At 38.1% G+C, this 22,142-nt stretch overlaps 1 protein-coding gene across 1 annotated transcript in view; it reads left to right on the top strand.

Moving 5' to 3' along the window:
• Positions 1-228: 228 nt before the first annotated feature.
• The window catches only part of MFN1 (mitofusin 1), a 34,369-nt gene continuing 12,455 nt past the window's right edge, over positions 229-22,142 (top strand). The window contains exons 1-9 of the mRNA XM_088838921.1: positions 229-361; positions 4,157-4,272; positions 5,875-6,010; positions 7,300-7,462; positions 11,108-11,232; positions 13,541-13,649; positions 15,278-15,385; positions 17,843-17,996; positions 18,112-18,179. Of these exons, the coding sequence (XP_088695047.1) occupies positions 4,161-4,272; positions 5,875-6,010; positions 7,300-7,462; positions 11,108-11,232; positions 13,541-13,649; positions 15,278-15,385; positions 17,843-17,996; positions 18,112-18,179 (975 nt within the window). The 5' untranslated portion in view covers positions 229-361; positions 4,157-4,160. The remainder of the gene's footprint in view (positions 362-4,156; positions 4,273-5,874; positions 6,011-7,299; positions 7,463-11,107; positions 11,233-13,540; positions 13,650-15,277; positions 15,386-17,842; positions 17,997-18,111; positions 18,180-22,142) is intronic.

Below are 22,142 nucleotides of genomic sequence, written 5' to 3'. Positions count from 1 at the left end.
CCTCCTTTTCGCTCTCCCTCACTACACCAACCACTACGCCGAGGCTGGGCAGAGCTTTGGAAATTTTGAAGGCAGAGGGAGGCGAAGCAGAAGTTAGGGGAACTGAAAAGCATTCTTGTAGCAGCATTCCCTGCCAACAAAAACTCTGCCCTCTGTCCTTCAGAAATATGACGTTCGGCGAAGACGCACTTCCGGTCTCGGAGCCAAACAAAATCCGGGAGGGCAAGAGACCGGAAGTCGCCGCCCTCGCGCCTCTCCGCCCGCCCCCTCTGAGTTTCCCAGCGTCGTTTGGGAGGATGAGGCTGCTTGAGGGCTGTGGCTGAGCTGCGGTTGCTGGGTGACAAGTCGGAGCCCGGGCTGGGTGAGTGCCCGCTGTCTCGGCCGCGGATCGGTTCTCTTTGTTCGGGTGACCTTCGTCCTGCCGGGGATCGGGGGCGGGGAGTCGTGCGCCGGGCGCTCTGTGAAGAGGCGCCGCCGCGGGTCTGCGGCAAAAGAGCGAGCTGGAGGCGTAGCGAGTGGGGCCGGCGCCCGGGTCGGGCCCGCGGAGGCCGCGAGGTCAGAGCCCAGGGAGTCGGGCGGCCGGGCCCGGGCGAGGGCTCGCGGGACGGGGGTGGGGTCTGGCCCCGAGCCCCGCAGGCGGGGCTCCGGCGCCTGGTGTGGAGGACGGGAAAGGCCTTTCTCCGAGGCAGGCGTTCACAACCGGCTGAACCGGGTGGTTATTCTCACCGTGCTTTCTCACGCAGCCCTTCGGTCAGTCATTTCCTGACCCCCTGTAAGTCTCAGCCTTCTTTATCTCTTCTCTGCTCCATTTTACACACATGAACACAAGGATTAGACAGGTGTGTGATCGGTTTTGTTGGGTGCTTTTTATGAGAAGCTACCACCAAAAATTATTTTTCTTAATTTAAATTCCTTGAAGTTCTTGTTACTTCGGCTGGAAACGTTGATGCTCTTTATAAGGCTTGTCTACTTATCTGCTGCGATGAGAACTACTACTTTCTAAACGTTAGTATTGCTCTTTTTACAGCTTGCCTCCTTGTTTGTTGCGACGAAAACTAATTTCTAAACGTTAGTATTGCGTCAAACGTTAATATGATGTTGAAGTTTTATTTACTCACTCTACCTATCCACCTCCACCCACCTAGAGGTCCAGGTTGACAGTAACTTATTGTTGGTGAACTTGGCTTGATCTCACTCAGCCTGTTCCCCGACGTAGTTAAGACTCACATACACTCTTACTAGCATGAAAACAAAAAATGGGCAGAAGACCCGAATAGACATTTCTCCAAAAAGGACATACAGATGACCAATAGGCACATGAGAAGATGTTCAGCTTCAGTAGTTGTTCAGTTCAGTTCAGTTCAGTCCAGTTCAGTCGCTCAGTCGTGTCCGACTCTTTGCAACCTCATGAATCACAGCACGCCAGGCCTCCCTGTCCATCACCAACTCCCGGAGTTCGCTCAAACTCATGTCCATCGAGTCGGTGATGCCATCCAGCCATCTCATTCTCTGTCTTCCCCGTCTCCTCCCACCCCCAATCCCTCCTAGCATTAGACTCTTTTCCAGTGAGTCAGCTCGTTGTATGAGGTGGCCAGAGTATTGGAGTTTAAACTTTAGCATCAGTCCTTCCAATGAACACCCAGGATTGATCTCCTTTAGAATGGACTGGTTGGAACTCCTTGCAGTCCAAGGGACTCTCAAGAGTCTTCTCCAGCACCACAGTTCAAAAGCATTAATTCTTCGGCGATCAGCTTTCTTCACAGTCCAACTCTCACATCCATACATGACCACGGGAAAAACCATAGCCTTGACTAGACGGACCTTGGTTGGCAAAGTAATGTCTCTGCTTTTTAATATACTATCAAGGTTGGTCATAACTTTCCTTCCAAGGAGCAAGCGTCTTTTAATTTCATGGCTGCAGTCAGCATCTGCAGTGATTTTGGAGCCCAAAAAAATAAAGTCTGACACTGTTTCCACTGTTTCCCCATCTATATCCCATGAAGTGATGGGACCAGATGCCATGATCTTCGTTTTCTGAATGTTGAGCTTCAAGCCAACCTTTTCACTCTCCTCTTTCACTTTCATCAAGAGGCTTTTGAGTTCCTCTTCACTTTCTGCCATAAGGGTGGTGTCATCTGCATATCTGAGGTAATTGATATTTCTCCCGGCAATCTTGATTCCAGCTTGTGCTTCTTCCAGCCCAGCGTTCCTCATGATGTACTCTGCATATAAGTTAAATAAGCAGGGTGACAATATACAACCTTGACATACTCCTTTTCCTATTTGGAACCAGTCTGTTGTTCCATGGCCAGTTCTAACTGTTGCTTCAGTAGTTATTAGAGAAATGCAAATCAAAACTACAATGAGATATCACCTCACAGTGGTTAGAATGGCTGTCATCAAAAAATCCAAAAACAAATGCTGGAGAGGGTGTGGAGAGAAAAGAACCCTTCTATATTGCTTATGGGAATGTAATAGTCACTATGGAAATCGATATAGTCACTGTGGAGAACAGTATGGAGCTTCCTTAAAAAACTAAAAATAAGAGCTAACATATTATCCAGCAATCCTACTCCTGGGCATAGATCTGCAAAAGAACATCCAAAAGGATACATGCACCCCAGTGTTCATTGGAACACTGTTTACAGTAGCCAAGACATGGAAGAAACCTAAATGTCTCTCTATAGAGAACTAGATAAAAAAGATGCAGTACATATATTACAATGGAATATTACTCATCCATTAAAAAGAATGAAATAATACCATTTGCAGCAACATGGATGGACCTAGAGAGTGTCATACTGAATGAAATGAGTCAAAGAAGGAGAAATATCCTATGACATCCCTTGTATGTGGAATCTGAAAAGAAATGATACAAATAAGCTTACAAAACAGAGAAAGACTCAGACTTAGAAAAGGAACTTATGGTTGCCAGGGGAAGGGACAGTTAGGGACTTTAAGAAGGTCATGTACACACTGCTATGTATAAAATGGATAATCAATAAGTATCTACTGTGTAGCACAGGGATCTCTGCTTCATGTTATGTGCTAGCCTAGATGGGAGGAGGGTTTGGGGGAAAATGTATACATGTATATGTATGGCTTCCCAGGTGGTGCTAGTGGTAAAGAAGACACTTGCCAATGCAGGAGACATAGGTTCAATTCCTGGGTCAGAAAGATCCCCTGGAGGAGGGCATGGCAGTCCACTTCAGTATTCTTGCCTGGAGAATTCCATGGACAGAGTAGCCTGGCAGGCTATAGACCATGGGGTCGCAAAGAGTTAGACACGACTGAAGTGACTTAGCACACCTATGTATGGCTGAGTACCTTCATGCTTAGCAGCAGCAGCATGTATGGCTGAGTACCTTCAAGGTTCACCTGAAACTGCCACAGCATTGTTAATTGACTATATCCCAGTACAAAATAAAAAGTTTAAAGTTTAGGGGGGAAAAATAGAGTCACATGCACTCAGAATTTGGCTAGTTTTCATGGTGGCTCAGACGGCAAAGCGTCTGCCTATAATGCGGGAGACCCGGGTTAGATCCCTGGGTTGGGAAGATCCTCTAGAGAAGGAAATGGCAACCCACTCCAGTGTTCTTGCCTGGAGAATTCCATGGACAGAGGAGCCTGGTAGGCTACAGTCCATGGGGTCGAAAAGAGTCAGACACGACTGAGCGATTCCACTTTCACATCATCAGCAAATGGAACTAAAGTAGAAATTGCAATCAAATTTTGGGCAGTAGACATCACATATTTTAGTGGAATATTGCCCAAAAGTAGTCTTTAATTGTCTGAATAAATCACTTCTCTCCCAAAAGCAGCTACGTAAAAATATTTAGGGGGACTTCCCTGGTGGTACAGTGGCTAAGACTCCACACTCCCAATGCAGGGGGCCCGAGTTTGATCCCTGGTCAGGGAACTAGATCCCACATGCCACCATTAAGAGCTTGAATGCTGCAGCTGAAGAGCCCACAAACTATACCTAAGACCCAGCAGAGCCAAATAAATATTTTAGAAGTTTGTTTCATTGGGGAGTGTTGCTGAAAAGTGTCATTAACTCATGTGTCTTTAATTTGCAGTTTTCTTTTTATTTTCAGCATAATGGCAGAAACTTTTATTTAATTAATTCATACTTTTTCTTACTTTTTATTTTCAGCATAATGGCAGAAACTGCTTCTCCACTGAAGCACTTCGTGCTGGCTAAGAAGACAATTACAGCAATCTTCGACCAGTTACTGGAGTTTGTTATTGAAGGATCACATTTTGTTGAAGGTTAATTTCTCTAAGTTTTTTAAATAATTACTTTTGAAAATATATAAAAATCCTTTATTCTTTCAACCTTGGATACAGAACACAGAGAGCATTGTGCTATATGAGATACCATAACAAAACCCATTTCTGCTGACCAAAGGAGGAAGATTGAATTATATTAATAGCAACTAAGAAAGAAGTGTATGTGTGAGGTCTTGTTCTAAGCACTTAATAATAGCTCATTTAATACTCAAATCAACACAGGCAGATTTTAATCACACTCATTTTAAAGATAAAGGACCTAAGGCACAGAAAAGGTAAGCAGCTTACCAAAGATCACACAGCTTGTAAATGCCCAGACTAAAAAGTCAGGCGGCCCACATTTAGCCATTATACTTATCTCCCTGTGAACTCAACAGTTAAGTCAACGTCTCAGATCTATTTTAGAGAAAAGTGTGACAGGAAAGCTACGACAAACCTACACATTGTATTAAAAGCAGAGACCTCACTTCGGCAACAAAAGTCCGTATAGTCAAAGCTATGGTTTTTTCAGTAGTCAAGTATGGATGTGAAAGTTGGACCATAAAGGCTGAGCACCAGAGAATTGATGCTTTTGAACTCTGGTGCTGGAAAAGACTCTTGAGAGTCCCTTGGAGAGCAAGGAGATCAAACCAGTCAGCCCTAAAGGAAATCAACCCTGAATAGTCATTGGAAGGACTAATGCTGAAGCTGAAACGCCAATACTTTGGCCACCTGATGCTGGGAAAGATTGAAGGCAAAAGAAGAGGGTTTCAGAGGATGAGATGGTTAGATAGCGTCACCGACTCAATGGACATGAATTTGAGCAAACTGGGAGATAGTGAAGGACTGGGAAGCCTGGCATGCTGTGGTCCATGGCATCACAAAGAGACAGCTTAGTGACTGAACAACAACCATTACCTATTCAAACCTCACTCTTAGCATGTGAATCCCTCTTCTCAGTTCAAGATTTGAAGCTCCTGTCAGAATGAAATTATAATTGGTGGATATTAGATTCTAGTTACTCTGTTCAGAAATGCATTTTGGTCTTAGGTGGGTATTTTGTATTAGATGAATAATAAATACCCTTTTGGGTCTTCCCTGGTAGTCCAGTGGCTAAGACTCTGTCCCAGTGCAGGGGACCTGGGTTCAAATCCTGGTCAGGGAACTAGATCCCACATGCTGCAACTAAGACACAGCACAACGAAATAAATAAACATTTTAAAAATAAATATTTTGGCTGGACCCCTGTAATTTTTAATAATTTTGTAATTCTGAGCAGTATTCTTAATGAACTGTTGCAACAAAGCATTCACCTTTTACCAAATATTCAGATACCATGCTATTTTTATTTTCAAATGTCATGTTAATATAGAACAAAACCAAAATGTACGCACATCTTAAGTATTCTGTTTTATAATTACTGGAGTGGGTTGCTGTTTCCTTCTCCAGGGATCTTTCCAACCCAGGAATCAAACCCAGGTCTCCTACACTGCATGCAGATTCTTTACTAAACAATACAGATTCTTTACTACAGGGGAAGCGCTATAATTAACTTAATATTCATCTGCATTATTTTGTCTTAATACCATTTTAATTTTACAGCAACATATAAGAATCCAGAACTTGACCGAGTAGCTACAGAGGATGATCTGATAGAAATACAGAGGTATAAAAACAAGCTTTCCATCATTGGTGAGGTGCTGTCTCGGAGACACATGAAAGTGGCATTTTTTGGCAGGTAACTCTTTACTGTTCTTCTCAAGGATAGTTTTCAGCTTGATCATATCTGCAGCTTTGTTTCTGATGTTTCAGCAAGGGTATTCCTTCTCCTCTTTACAGCAGTTTCTTAATGAAAAGTTAAAGCTATAAGCATGTAAAAGAATTTGTTCATTTTAGTTCCTGATATAAAATAAAGTTTTATGAAAGTCATTTCTTTTTTAAGGGTGTTCATCTCTAAGAATTGGCTTCTTAGCCAATTATAAGAATAGAAAAACAGATAAGTATAATTAGTGACTTACTCTTTTAATTGATTGTCAGGTGTGTCTTCCAAAAAGATTTTCAGCTCGATGATTCCCAGAGGGAGAATAAGACATGCCATTCCTTAAAGAAATTCTGGAGTGATGAGAGTGATTTCTGCCACAGCTCATACATTAATTTAGGGACCATTTGTTAACTATGTACCAATCACTCTGTTAGGCACTAGAGATGCAAAGACAAACAGCAAAGCCCATACTTGGTTGTTCAGATATCATGTGTTGTGTCCCAATAGAGGCATTTATTTATTCATTAAGCTATTTCCCATCTTAGGGCTTTAGCGCGTGGTGGTAGCCTATGCATCGGATTCTCTGTATCTTATTCAGTGTCTGACTCCTTTGCATTCTTTAAGTCTCATTCTAAATGTTACTATAGAAACCTTTCCAGACCAAGCTATCTAAGGTATTCCTTTTCAGTTATTCTCTACTAAACCACCTTGTTTACGTCCTTGAAAACTTTCCTTCAAGCTCTGTTTCTGTTTCTCTTTTGTTTTGTGTTATTTGGTTTACCCACTTGACCTTAGGCAGATCCAGTATGAAGTAAATCCATGAAAGAGACCCTACCTCTGGTTAGGGTGGAGTAGGAGTCAGAGTAGGAGGGAAGAGGCTTGTTGAGGAAGTGATGACTCAGTTGTCCTACTTGAGAAGAAGAAATAGAAATGAGTTTTGCATGTGAAGAAGGTCCAGCCCAGATTTAAGAAGAGGGGATATTAGACCACACCTTGTGATGGGAATCAAAAAGCAAGAAAGATAAAAAGGATAATGGAGGATAGCTTTATGGGAAAGGTAGGATTTGTTTTCCTCCATTTTTTTTTTCTGAAATGTACATTGCTAATAGTTATGTAAATCAAGTTGTCGACTTTTTCATAAAAAATGGAATCTGGTGAAATTTTTGTACAAAATTTGCATTCTAAAAAAGTTGGCCTTTGATCCAGTGAAAGAACACAATTTGTATCATTATGTTTTATCCTGACTTTGTATATTCATTCTTCAGGACAAGCAGTGGGAAGAGCTCTGTTATCAATGCCATGTTGTGGGATAAAGTCCTCCCTAGTGGGATTGGCCATACAACCAATTGCTTCCTGAGTGTTGAAGGAACTGATGGAGATAAAGCCTATCTCATGACAGAAGGGTCAGATGAAAAAAAGAGTGTGAAGGTATACTGTTTGACCTTTAGTAGCGTAATGGACCTGAAATAATGTCCTTAACTTGTTCTTTTGGAAAGCTTTTTACAAGATGTCTGCATTGCTAGGATGGAAGAACCATTAGTATTTCTCTTCATAGCTTTTAAAATCATCAGTAATGTTTTGGATTTTCTAAAATATTTTTGCTTCAGAGCCAAATTCTTGGAAGAATAAAACCTGTCCTTAAAATGAAGATAAAATAGAATTAAAAGTTTACAAAAATTTTAAAGTACTGTTCCAAGTGAAAAGAACATTACTGAAGTGTGTCATTGCTATTTAGTCACAAATCTTGTCTTTCTGAAGAAAGCTTTGTTTTAAAAATTGGGCTCTGGAATCTGTTTTTGACCCACATCTGTGCCTTTAGAAACTGTTTTTGCCTTTGGAATATTTGGTAAGCTGCTGCTGCTGCTGCTGCGTCACTTCAGTCGTGTCCAACTCTGTGTGACCCCATAGACAGAAGCCCACCAGGGTCCCCCGTCCCTGGGATTCTCCAGGCAAGAACACTGGAATGGGTTGCCATTTCTTTCTCCAATGCATGAAAGTGAAAAGTGAAAGTGAAGTCGCTCAGTCGTGTCTGACTCTTAGCGACCCCATGGACTGCAGCCCACAAGGCTCCTCCGTCCATGGGATTTTCCAGGCAAGAGTACTGGACTGGGGTGCCATTGCCTTCTCCAGTAGTTCCCTACCTTGTATAAATTTCTTAAGGAATTCAGTGGCACTGGGATTTTTCAGCTAAACAAAAAGAAAAAACAATTAGGATGCAAGGTGTTTGCTCTGGTATGAAAGCAAGTGGAAAAGGCACTGTTTCTCATTATATTCACTTTAGTCATAAGAGCTTTCCCACAAATACAGAAGTTCAGTATGTGAAGATCCATGCCATTTTAGTTTTGACTAAACTGTAGGCGAATTCATAGGTCTAGTCATCCTCCTGTGAGTTTGTTTGATCAGAGCAGGTAACTCAATTGGTCTAATACCCTTCAGTATTTATTTATGAACAACAAATGAGATGATATTTATGAAAATATTCAAACTTTTAAGCCATACAGAGTAGTCACAAGTTTTTAATTCTATCAGAAAGTTTATAAAGCAAGCAAAAAAACCACTACCTATCATTGTCACTGTGGAAATTCACTTCAACCCTGATCAGGACTACTGTGGCCATTTGATAATAGATGTTTCCCTTTTAAAGTTTCATGTAAATTGCAAAAGAATCATAGAGGTATGTGTGCTGATGCCCTTTCCTTGATTATTAATTTTGTCTTCAGCCCTTGGAACTTAATTGTATGTTTAATTTAACATGTACATGAAAGATAATGAATGTATATCAGAAGTCATCTTGAGAAGTAGAAATATTTTAGGGAGCTTACATGGAAAGACAGGCCATCAGTCAGTTCAGTTCAATTGCTCAGTCATGTTCGACTCTTTGTGACCCCATGGACTGCAGCACACCAGGCTTCCCTGTCCATCTCCAACTCCCGGAATTTACTCAAACTCATGTCCATTAAGTTGGTGATGCCATCCAACCATCTCATCCTCTGTTGTCCCCTTCTCCTCCTGCCTTCAATCTTTCCCAGCATCAGGGTCTTTTCAAATGAGTCAGTTCTTCCCATCAGGTGGCCAAAGTATTGGAGTTTCAGCTTCAGCATCAGTCCTTCCAAAGAATATTCAGGACTGATTTCCTTTAGGATGGACTGGTTGGATCTCCTTAAAGTCCAAGGGACTCTCAAAAGTCTTCTCCAACACCACAGTTCAAAAGCATCAATTCTTCTGTGCTTAGCTTTCTTTACAGTCCAACTCGCACATCCATACATGACTATTGGAAAAACCATAGCTTTGACTAGACAGACCTTTGTTGGCAAAGTAATGTCTCTGCTTTTTAATATGCTGTCTAGGTTGGTCATTGCTTTTCTTCCAAAGAGCAAACATCTTTTAATTTCATGGCTGCATTCACCATCTGCAGTGATTTTGGAGACCCCCAAAATAACTTCCCTGGTGGCTCAGACGGTAAAGTATCTGCCTACAATGCAAGAGACCCGGCTTCAATCCCTGGGTCAGGAAGATCTGGAGAAGGAAATGGCAACCCACTCCAGTATTCTTGCCTGGAAAATCCCGTGGACGGAGGAGTCTGGTAGGGCTACAGTCCATCAGATCACAAAGAGTTGGGCATGACTGAGTGACTTCACTTTCCTTTTCCAAAAATAAAGTCTGTCACTGTTTCCACTATTTCCCCATCTATTTGCTATGAAGTGATGGGACCAGATGCAGATGGTGATTGCAGCCATGAAATTAAAAGATGCTTACTCCTTGGAAGGAAAGTTATGACCAACCTAGATAGCATGTTAAAAAGCAGAGACATTACTTTGCCCACCAAGGTCCATCTAGTCAAGGCTGTGGTTTTTCCAGGGGTCATGTATGGATGTGAGAGTTGGACTGTGAAGAAAACTGATCACTGAAGAATTGATGCTTTTGAACTGTGGTGTTGGAGAAGACTCTTGAGAGTCCCTTGGACTGCAAGGAGATCCAGCCAGTCCATTCTAAGGGAGATCAGTCCTGGGTGTTCATTGGAAGGGCTGATGCTGAAGCTGAAACTCCAATACTTTGGCCACCTCATGGGACGAGTTGACTCACTGGAAAAGACTCTGATGCTGGGAGGGATTGAGGGCAGGAGGAGAAGGGAACGGCAGAGAATGAGATGGCTGGATGGCATCACCGACTCGATGGACATGAGTTTGAGTGAACTCCGGGAGTTGGTGATGGTCAGGGAGGCCTGGCGTGCTGTGATTCATGGGGTCGCAAAGAGCTGGACACGACTGAGCGACTGAACTGAACTGAACTGATGGGACCAGATGCCATGATCTTAGTTTTCTGAATGTTGAGTTTTAAGCCTCCTCTTTCACTTTCATCAAAGGCTCTTTAGTTCTTTGCTTTCTGCCATAAGGGTGGTGTCATCTGCATATCTAAGGTTATTGATATTTCTCCCGGCAATCTTGATTCCAGCTTGCGCTTCATCCAGCCCAGCGAATGGGCATGGTCATTAACTTTAAAGCATGCTTGTGTGAATACTGACTAGTGACATTCCTTTACCCGCACCCCCCCCCCCCGCATTAGTAATCAATAAATTCGTTTTAGAAGAGTCAGGAAATAAAAATAGAAAAAAAGAAAAGAAACTCCACAACTCACACACTTCCAAAATCAATGGAAATACTTTGGTATAGACTTGAATTGGTGTTTCTCTGTATTTTTAAAATAAAATGATTTTATATGCTATTTTCTGATAGCTTTTTCCCCCTTAATATATTGTAGAGTTTTTTTTCATACATACAGTATAATCAAGTTCAGGTGTTGCATAGGATGCCATTTGTTGGGGCATTTAGAATGTTTCCAGCCCACATTGTTTGGAATGATGGTATGAGTCAACTGTTCTCATGTCTGTTATTTTTTTCCTACTTGGTAATTTCAAACCTCAGGTTTAAACCCCAGATGGTTTTATTTCAAATTATATAAAGTTCTGCTTTTTCTACATGTTTTGCAAAAATAAGCTTAGCAAGTCCTAATATTTAAAATTTTTCTTGAATTTTGTTACAAATAGTTTTGTTTTTTCTTCCCTTCCCTCTTTAGACAGTTAATCAGCTGGCCCATGCCCTTCATATGGATAAAGACTTGAAAGCTGGGTGTCTTGTGCATGTGTTTTGGCCAAAGGCAAAATGTGCTCTCTTGAGAGATGACCTGGTTTTAGTAGACAGGTAAAATTACATATGAAATATTTTCTCATTGTAAAAGTTTTGTTTAATAGAAATGCTGCTTGCATGTAGAATGCAGTACATAAAAATTTTAAATGTTCAATTGCTGCTTTGTTCTCCTTTGCTAGATTGTAACAGAACATTTAAGGTATTATTTTTTATTTTGTTTCTTAATGGTTACATGAAAGTGCTGATTTATCAGTATGATTCTAGTACAGGAAATTTCAAGAACTGACCACTGTTTTCGCTAGACTGACTTTGTAGTTTCGATAATGGGCTGGGCCTTAAAGACCTTCTGATTCTAGATATGTTGATTCTTGTTGTGGTTTAGTCACTGAGTTGTGTCTGACTCTTGACTCCATGGACTGTAGCCCACCAGGCTCGTCTGTCCATGGGATTTCCCAGGCAAGAATGCTGTAGTGATTTGCCATTTCCTTCTTTGGGGGATCTTCTTGACTCAGGGATCAAACCCACATCCGTGGAAGCCCAGATATCTTTGATAGATAACTCTAACCAGTTATTGTTTTTTAATCAGTAATCATTCTTGAGACCTAGTTTCCCAGAATAACTGCTGGACAGTTCATACTGCTTTTCGTTGTTCAAGAATTAATCAAATGCTTTTGTAATTTATTCCCAGCTCTTCTGATTAACCTGCATTTAATACATTTTTTAAAAATCATCCTATTACATTGGTGCTTAATAAAATGGTAATGCATGTCCCTTTAGCAGAGTCCTTAACCAAAAAAAAAGTAGTTAAATGATTTTTTTTTAAATTGTGGTATGCCCTTTTGTTTTCTCAAGTTAAAATTTCAGTGTTTTATGGAAATTTTTTTCTTTTATTTGATGAGGGCTTTCCCTTTTGATTGAAAGAGTATTTCAAGTAATCAACAGAAATAGCTTGGATGAGAGAAAAGATACTTGGTAAATAAAAACATTGGGTTTATTTTTTTATGTTTTAATTTTTTTAATAATTAATTTTTGGCCATACCATGTGGCATATGGCATCTTAGTGCCTCAACCAGGGATTGAATTTGCGCCCCCTAACAGTTGAACTTCCAGAGAAAGCACCTAAAAACATTTAGTTTAAATATAATAGTTTTAATTTTTCTTTTACTTCATGGCCAGACTGTATCCATGACCCCAACCTGTTTATCTTGCCAGCTGGTCATGAGATACATCAAGCCAATGTATATACAGTTGGAGTATAGTTTGTATAGTATAAATTGTGTGTTAGCCTCATTTTTTTTCCTAGTGCTTAATTTTCAGCTTCCCAAAGCGTAAAGTTTTTTTTTAATTAGAATATAATTGCTTTATAATGCTGTGTTAGTTTCTGGTGTACAATGAAGTGAATCAACTATATGTATGCATATGTCCGCTCCCTTGGGCCTCCCAGACCTCCCTCCACCCCACCACGCCCTCCCATCCGTCTAGGTCATCACAGACCACCAAACAGGACTTCCTGTGCTTCATAGCGGGTTCCCACTAGCTCTGTATTTTAGTACATGGTAGTGTGTATATATACACACACACACACGCATATATATATATATCAGTCTTAATCTCCCTGAGAAAACCATAACTTAAAAGGACACATGTACCCCAGTGTTCATTGCAGCACTGCTTAAAGTAGTCAGGACAAGGACGCAACCTAAATATCTAATGACAGATTAATGGATAAAGAAGAAGTGGTATATATATACCGTGAAATATTACTCAGCCATAAAAAGGAAATAGGGTCATTTGTGGAGATGTGGATGGACCTAGAGAGTCTGACACACACAGTAGAGTAAGTCAGAAAGAGAAAAACAAATATCGTATATTAAAGCATAAAGATTTTAAATATTTATCATATTACTTGTTTTGTCAAAAATCATGAAGTTTTCTCTCTTTAATAAACATTTTTAACATTTGTTTAGTTGTCAGTTGGATAGGCTCTGGGAGTTGTCAGCAGAAGTATATAGCGCACAATTCTCAACTTTCCACAACTGCTCTCTTATAGGTTAGAAAGTAATTTAAATCTCCTAGGCCTCAGACTGATAACTGGTAAAAATCCTGTCCTTTAGACTTCAACTAATTCTTAAAAGTTAAAAGAAATTATCTCTCTATAATCTAAGTTTTCTTTTTAAAGAATGTATAGGGACTTCTTGGAGGTCCAGTGGTTAAGAATCTGCGCTTCTGTGCGGGGGGTGTGAGTTCGATCCCTGAATAGGGAACTGGGATTTCATATCCTACATGCTGTGCAACATGGCAAAAAGAAAAAAATATATATGTACATATATATATAATATAATTCTTATTTTGTTCCCATTAGTCCGGGCACAGATGTCACTACAGAGCTGGATAGCTGGATTGATAAGTTTTGCTTAGATGCTGATGTCTTCGTTTTGGTTGCAAATTCCGAATCAACTCTAATGAACACGGTAGGATCTAATCATTATTTTGTTTGAGTGATAGAATATGAAGTAATACCCTTTCTGATTATGAAAAGTAAGGGAAATTCAAATCCTACATTAGAAGGAACCTGTAATATCAGGGGTGAATGAAGGGGTTTGTGTTTCTATGGGACTAGAAGGACTGATTTTGGATTGATGGTTCTAGCTTGTAGTGAGTATTTGAGTCCAAGGTGTGTTGTTGACATTCACTGTAGTTATTTGCAAGTTTCTAAAGGAACAGACACCAGAATTGTTAGGCTGTTGACTTAAGTATTTCAAATAAGATACAATACTCCCACCTCACCTCCCTGTCTGGCAGGCAAAGCTTTTCATATTTTGAGTTTTGTCAACTTTCTCACAAAGGTTTACCTGTGTACGCCCTAGATTTCCTCTTACCTGTGTACCCTCTGCTGCTACTGCTGCTGCTAAGTCGCTTCAGTCGTGTCCAACTCTGTGCGGCCCCATAGATGGCAGCCCACCAGGTTCCCCCGTCCCTGGGATTCTCCAGGCAAGAATACTGGAGTGGGTTGCCATTTCCTTCTCCAATGTGTGAAAATGAAGTCGCTCAGTCGTGTCTGACTCCTAGCAACTCCATGGACTGCAGCCCACCAGGCTCCTCCATTCATGGGATTTTCCAGGCAGGAGTACTGCCTGGAGTGGGTTGCCATTTCCTTCTCCACTCTAAACTGCTGTTAAACACAGAAGATTATTTATCCAGGATCTAGAACCAGACATATCTCAAATAAACTTTCCAGAGTTTTGATATCTAATATCCAAAGCTATAGTGTAATTTTTAAACATTATTATTCCTCAAAAGCAAATAAATGGCTAAACACCATTAAAACCTAGGTGTTACCAGCAAGTCCTGTTTTGTCACTGTGTTATTAGTGTTTATGTGGCCAATCTATATCATAAACTGTGTTGCTCTAACAGCACTGACAGCTGTTTACAACCTGATGGTATAAAAAATAGGTAAATGTTTAAAATCTGGTTTAGAGTAACTCCATTATTTAGGTGTCAGATAAACAAACTTTGATATACATTTTGACTTTGGTACCTTTGTTTATGTTATTCTTGGCTTACAATTCTTTCCCCTCTCAATTTTTCCATCCTTCAAAAAGCCATTATCAGTACCATCAAGCCCATCTTTATCACCACTTCCTCCTTTATAGATCATTTCTTAATTTCAGTTGGATGTTTATAGCATTTATGGCACATATCTTTTATTTATTATGATATGTGTGTCTTACATTAATTTACTTAGTCTAAATCTTGAAGATTTGAGGTAGCTTTTTAAAAACACTATCATATCTAGCAGTATCTTATGTCCTGCATGTAGTAGAAACAGATATATATTTGTTCAATTGAATTTCAATAAAGACTCATGAGAGAAGCAGGAAAATCTTAACTTTTGCTTTCTTATATTTTAATTTTGTCATCTCTGGAAGTTTAATGTTCAGAGTGCTTTGGGATCTTTTACCTTAGTGGGTATTCTGGGTGTTCTCACCATTGTTAAATGGTTCAAACTTTTAGATTCAAATAAGGTTTCATGTATAAATATAGAAATAACATAGCTTTAAAAGTGAACATACTGTTGGGTATTGGATGTTTTTCAGGAAAAACAGTTTTTTCACAAGGTAAATGAGCGACTTTCCAAGCCTAATATTTTTATCCTGAATAATCGTTGGGATGCCTCTGCATCAGAGCCAGAATATATGGAAGATGTAAGTTACATTTTTTTCCCTTAAGTTTTGAAATATAGTAATGTACATTGGTATCTGAGAAAACAATATACATCACAAGCAGCTATTCTCTTACTTGAGAAAAGAGTATAATTGTACAAAACCTGAAGTGGATATCTGCTAAGGACAGAGTGTTAAGCTACTTTGAAATAAAGTTGTATTATGACAGTACTGTCAAATCATTTTAGATCTTGAAACATCCTTTTTAATTCTCTATTTAAGTATAACATAACAGAAAAGTATACAAATCATTGGTGTCCAGCTCAGTGAATTTTACAAATTTAATACCTTTGTAAGGGTCCAGGTCAAGAAGCAGAACATTCCAGCACCCCAGTATCCCCCATTTCTAGCCTCTACCCTCCAACCGAAGGATAACCACTTGTGTCCCTGATAGCCTAAATTAATTTTTATGGTTGTTGAACTTTGTGTAATGGAACCACGTAGTATTTACTTCTGTGTCAGGTTTCTTTTGTTAAACATTAAATTTGTGACATATATCCATTCTGTTGTGCATAGATGAAGTACATTCTCATTGCTGTATAGTCTTTCATCCTATGAATAACAGGTGATCTCTTCATTCTGATAGTGATGGGCATTTGGGTAAATTTCCTTCTTTTCGCTGTTACGAATAATGCTGCTGGGCATATTCTTGTTTATGTCTTTTTGTTGCGCACTGGTGTATATTTCTCTTGGATATATACAGTGGTTCTCACTGTGAGGGGTTGTGTGCTACTGGCATCTAGTGGGGAGAGGCTTGCAATGCTGTTAAACAACGTGTAACACAGAACAGCTCTTGCCCCCAAACCAGATTTATCCGACTCACAGTGTCAGTAACGCAGGAATGGGTATAGATTGGTAAAGAATATGCTATTTTAATAAATGCAGCCCAAGAGTTTTTTGAAGTGCTCATATAAGTTTATATTTTCATCACTACATTGAGAGTGCCACATGATTTGTATCATTGACAGTGCTTGGTATTTTTTGCTTTTGTTTTTCATTTTAGTCATGCTGGTGGTTTTAGAAACTTTTAGAAAGGATGAAGAATCTGGCATTTAGTATACAAGTAATATTTAATTTGCTTGATGGTATTTCTGATTTTAATAGTAGTATGTATTTATTATTTTTTTAAGAAAACTTATAGAGAATTCTTTGGCAGTTCAGTGTTTAGGACTCCATGCTTTCACTGCAGGGGACATGGGTTCAATCCTTGGTTAGGGAACTAAGATCCCACAAGCCACATGGCCTGGTCAAAAACAAACAAAAAAACTTTAGAAAATACATTAAAAAAATAAAATTTATACTATCCCATCACTATTCACATGTTAGATTATTTGCTTTCATTCTTCCCCTGACCCCCTAAATTGAAATTTTGCTTAATAAGAAACCTGTTATTAACTTGTTTTGTAATCATACTCTTTCAAATCAAGCTCTCATTTAATCATCAGAAAATCAGAAGATAACACCCACAGATTGTTCTTCTCCATTCCTCTTTAATTTTATTAAGTCTTAATATGGTGATCTCTTAATAGCCATAATGTTAAAGGCTGGTACTAAACCCTAACTAACTTCTAATCCTTATTCCTAATTTAGATACCCATGTGCTAATCTTAAATTTAATGTCACAGCTCTAATCCATAGCTAATGTAGTCTCCCCAATTTTAATTCCCAGTGTTTTTTGGAAGAAAAATATACCATTTATGCTCTGATTTCAAAATAAAACTAACTTCATTATAGCAAATTTATTGAAGCACTTATTTTCTAATTTTAAAGGTATTAATAGCTTCATTGTAGAAAATTTAGAAAATAAAATCCTAAAGAAGAAATTAAATTGCCACCATTTTAGTGAGTGTTGCCTGCATGCCACGTATTAATTACATAAATATGTATACACATCATATATCCTTAATACAGAATTAAGAACCTTTCCCTGTGACACTAAGTACTAGTATTTGTGTACAATATATTTCTTAATGGTTGTGTAGTGTTTGATGGTCCATCAGAGTTTTAAATTAAATGTTCAAGGAAGAATCATTAAGAGGAAGATTTCCTATCAGCAAGTATCAGACTTCATTTATTAGAATTTTTGGATTTATTTGTTAATTATAAGGCAAAACTAACAAAACATTGTAAAGCAGCTATACTCCAATTTTAAAAAAAGTAGTTGAAAATAATAAAGTTATAAAAGTATAAGGCAACTGTTACTACATAGTATAGTAATCAGTTCAGTTCAGTCGCTCAGTTGTTTGACTCTGCGACCCCATGAACCGCAGCACGCCAGGCCTCCCTGTCCATCACCAACTCCCGGAGTTCAACCAAACCCATGTTTATTGTGTCGGTGATGCCATGCTTAATATCACTATAAATGGAGTTTAGTATAGGCCTGTAACTCATGTTTGTTTAGTTATTAGAATTCTTTTAATACCCTTTTTTTTTTGCTAGGTACGCAGACAGCACATGGAAAGATGCTTGCATTTTTTGGTGGAGGAGCTCAGAGTTGTGGATCCTTTAGAAGCACGCAATCGTATCTTTTTTGTTTCTGCAAAGGAAGTTCTTAGTGCTAGAAAGCACAAAGCACAGGGGATGCCAGAAGGTGGTATGTATTCATTATAGATTTCCTTTTGAAATATAAATATAGGTTATAAAAATAGCATGCAAATATCTTATCTTGCTATATACTAGGTTTTAAACTCTTCACCTAAATATTACAGGTGGGGCACTTGCAGAAGGATTTCAGGCAAGATTACAAGAGTTTCAGAATTTTGAACACATCTTTGAGGTAGGAATTTTGTGAATGTATTGACTAAAACTGTAGCATTGGTTGGAAAGTGAGCATAATCTTCTGTTTTCATTACCTGTCTTTGTTAATAACCTTTGGTGTTATTTAGTGTAGTTTCTGACAGAACAAGTGAAGCAAGGAGAGTTTGAAGAAGGAAGGTCCCTGCAAAATGGATGATCTGTAAGAATGGAGAATTAAAGATTGTAATTTCTTCTTACTCTTTTTTTTTTAATGTATCTAAATGAGACATTATTTTCTAATATTGTGTTGTGTGATGAATATAATTTTCTGTTATATTCAGTAGTTAGGGACAAGATTAAAGAAATGTAATTGCTGTTGGAATGGGTGATAGAGTAAAATGAAGATCTGTTTTGTTTTGATAGAACATAGTTAACGCCATTTGACAAAAGTTAATTACATTTCTCAATTGTATTGCCACCTGTTAATTCTCCACGTTTTATGTCAAATGTGCTGAACAAAACAAACGGATGCAAAAATAATTAAATGCAGGTCCTATACTTTAGGGGAATCTAAGCTACTGAGGTGCAGGAATAACTAGTGTGTGTGCCAGTGGAGAGAGAAGATCCTGTTATATTTTGGGATAGGTGTTTTATTCAGAGACCTTAAAACATCCTAGATTGACTGAAAAATACTTTTAGCTGTTAATCTTCTTGGCTCTCATTTAGCTCTGTCTAGTTGTATTTATTAAAGTACATATCTCCTCACCCCCAGATGAACACAGATACTCAGAACTGAAGAAACTTCCATCTGTAATTCTTCCTTATAAGTAGTAACTATTATAATACTAAGGACATAAATATTGAGTGTACTTGGCAGAATTTTTAAAATTAATCATTTGCTCACTATCCCCTACTTTCAATTTGGTAAGAAGAAGAAAGACCATTAGGTAGACAAAGACAAAACGTTTGAGACAGCCTACTCTCTGTTCTCTTGGTAAGGTGGTTCTGATTTTTCAGAGGTCCCTGGAATATCAACAGGTGTTCTGTCAAATTAACCTGTAGGATACATGATATCTCAGTTACTTAAAGATAATTTTTATATTCTTTCCCTTTTCTTGCACGAGAGATTCAATCCTCTACCCACTCTTACCAGGAACAGTCATTTCATCCATGGGAAAAATATCGGGGAGAGTATTTTTTGTTGTTTCCCTCATCTTTTCTTATTTATTGAGCTTTTCTTTCTTTGTGTATATGTGTTTATCATCGATTTTTCCTACCAAATCATGTACTGTTCAGTTATACACTCATACCTTTCATACTGGTTCCTGGTATAGCTTTTGCTTTCCCAGAATATCTCCTTGAAGAGGTGGGAATGAGAAGAATAAAAGATGTGCTGTAGAGCACTGGTTCCCAAACCTGGCTGGTGATGAGAAACGCATGAGGTACTTCAGAGACCTGCAGGCTCCTGACCTATCCCAGAGACTTAATCCAGTAGGGCTAGGATGGACCTCGGAATCTCTTAAATGTTTAAAGCTCCCCAAGTGATTGCAATAATCAGGAAGAGTTGGGAACTGTTCTTTCTAATGTTTTTAGAAGAAACTTGGTATTTCACTTTTTTATTTTAAAAGTTCTTTTGAGAATTTAAAAATTATGTTTGGAAAAAAATATTTATGAGCACGAGCTTTTCCATGAAGTTGTAGAGAATGTTAGGCTTTAGAGTCTGAAATTTTTGTTTAAAGCTATGATGGATATAAAATGAGAATTAGCTAAAAATGATTTGAATTTACCTAAGGAAATAGTCGTATGGCAAACAGTTTTGTCTTGATGGCCAAACCTTTTTTTGGTAATTACATTGACAGCTTTTTTCAACTTTTTGCCAAAGCTCATATTTGTTACCTTTTAAATTAATTTTGATAATTTATGATTTCTTGTAAATTGATACATTGCTGAGAATTTATAATTTAGTATAGAATTGTTTATTTAAAAATTTTTATATTTTCTATATCTGTCTATATACCAGAAATATCATTAAATAAAGTATATAAGAAAATATATATTTTAATCTTAATTGAGAGTTGTCAATGATTTTATTGCTTTGCTTTATCCTCTAAAGATTAATTGAATAGTTTATCAGTTTATAAATAGCATTTTTTGGTTGTTAGTCATTCATCTCAACTAATGTTTACAGAAAGTTTCTTTCTGCTTTCATTATAAAAGTGGAATGAATTTGTCTGTGAGTGTAGCTTTGGATGTCTTCCATCGCTTTCAGTATCCAGATTTCATTGTTGATTAATTTTTAATTATAGTTTTTGGCATTTCCTACTCAATACAGGAGTTATTAAAATTCAGGTATTTTGATTCTTCCCATATGACTTTTCTTGTTTTGTTTTGGTTTTTTTTTGCATTGTGATGACAACATGTGGCCTTAATGCCCATTTTCTGTTTTCAGAATTGACTTCTGTTTGTGTGTGTGTAGTCTTATGATTTTTGTGAAAAGAAAAACTATACCAAATTCATCATTTTATCAAACAATCTGATCTTTACCATAGACCTCTTGAGATTCATTTGATTTAGAAGAAGCTGAAAGGTATATTGTATCTTGGTGTTCTTTCTTGCACTTCTTCTGTCAGTTTAAAATATTTCCAAGTAACAGATTTGGAGTGATAAGTAGCATGTTATTGGGTATTTCGGGTCTTTTATCAAGGGGACTTGACAGATTTGTTTTATGTTTTAATTACACATAAATATTAATATTTACAAATTTGTAACTATGTATGACTAGTTGTAAGCTATTTTCTTTAGATGTTAGTAGAAAATCAGAAGATATTAACTGAAATGTGATTATTGTTTTGCTTCTAATCTTTAAGAAGTTTTCAAGCAGCCTCTAGCGTATTCTGACAAGATGGAATTTAAATTGTCTGGTGTGGTATTTTAAACTTCACCTTATGAAAGCAGAGTTCCTGATGAAATAAGTCTGGGTACTACTGCAGGCTATATGTGACCTCCATGGAGATTCATAAGTATGTTCGTGTATATAGGACTCTGAGAAATGGTTCAGTAAAGAAGCTTTATTTAAATTAGCATTCCCTGTACTTCGTTTGGAATAGAGTATTCCTTTTGTAGTTGACTTTTGATATTTTTCTGATCAGTGGGAACATCAGTGTGGCATACTTTTTAATTGGAGAAAAGTTGCCTGTTTTCTTCTTTCTACATATTCACTACTGTATATTTTTGAATCAAGAGTAACTTGTAATAACTTGGAGATTTTTCCTTTTTGTCTAGTCTAGCTCTAATACTGTGCTGTTATCTACAAATTTGGGGTCTTCATTGCTGATATCTAGATCTGCTTCATCGAGGAACATAGAATTTCTTTTAACTTTTTTTTCTTTTAAAAATATTCTTATTCTTTTATTATAGTTTTGTAAAGGTTAATTTGGCAATTAATGAGACAGTTATTTAAAGTAAAATCATAGCTTTGTTTTAGTCATTAAAAAATAAGCAGTTGACTCTTTAAATGTTTAATATTATGTAGTTTTGGTGGCTTTTGCTCTGGCATGTACAAAACAGTGATACTCTTAACTTCCTAACACTAATCTTTTCAAGATTAATGATAATTGAGAAACTTATAAATGAGCTGATGATGAGCAAAAATGAGACTATGCTTTGAAAAAAAGTAGTGGACTCTCAGTTAAGGAAACTGTTAGCTAAATGAATTATCCTCATGTACCCTGGAGCTACGGCAACCCACTCCAGTACTCTTGCCTGGAGAATCCCACGGACGGAGGAGCCTGATAGGCTACAGTCCATGGGGTCGCAAAGAGTCGGACACGACTGAGCAGCTTCACTTCACTTCACCCTGGAGCTAAAGAAATGAATCTGTTTTGTTTTCTATACACTCCAGTATTCTGGCTTGGAGAATTCCAAGGGGTTGCAAAGAGTCAGACATGACTGAGTGCTTTCACTTTCTGTAAAGTGAAGTGAACAAAATAATCATTTTAGAGAT

The sequence above is a fragment of the Moschus berezovskii genome, chromosome 1, assembly GCF_049115385.1.
Source record: "Moschus berezovskii isolate FMDL1 chromosome 1, NW_MosBer_1.0, whole genome shotgun sequence".
Lineage (NCBI taxonomy): Eukaryota > Metazoa > Chordata > Mammalia > Artiodactyla > Moschidae > Moschus > Moschus berezovskii.
The sequence above is the reverse complement of the archived record's forward strand: the minus strand, read 5'-3'. Positions and strand labels throughout refer to the sequence as shown.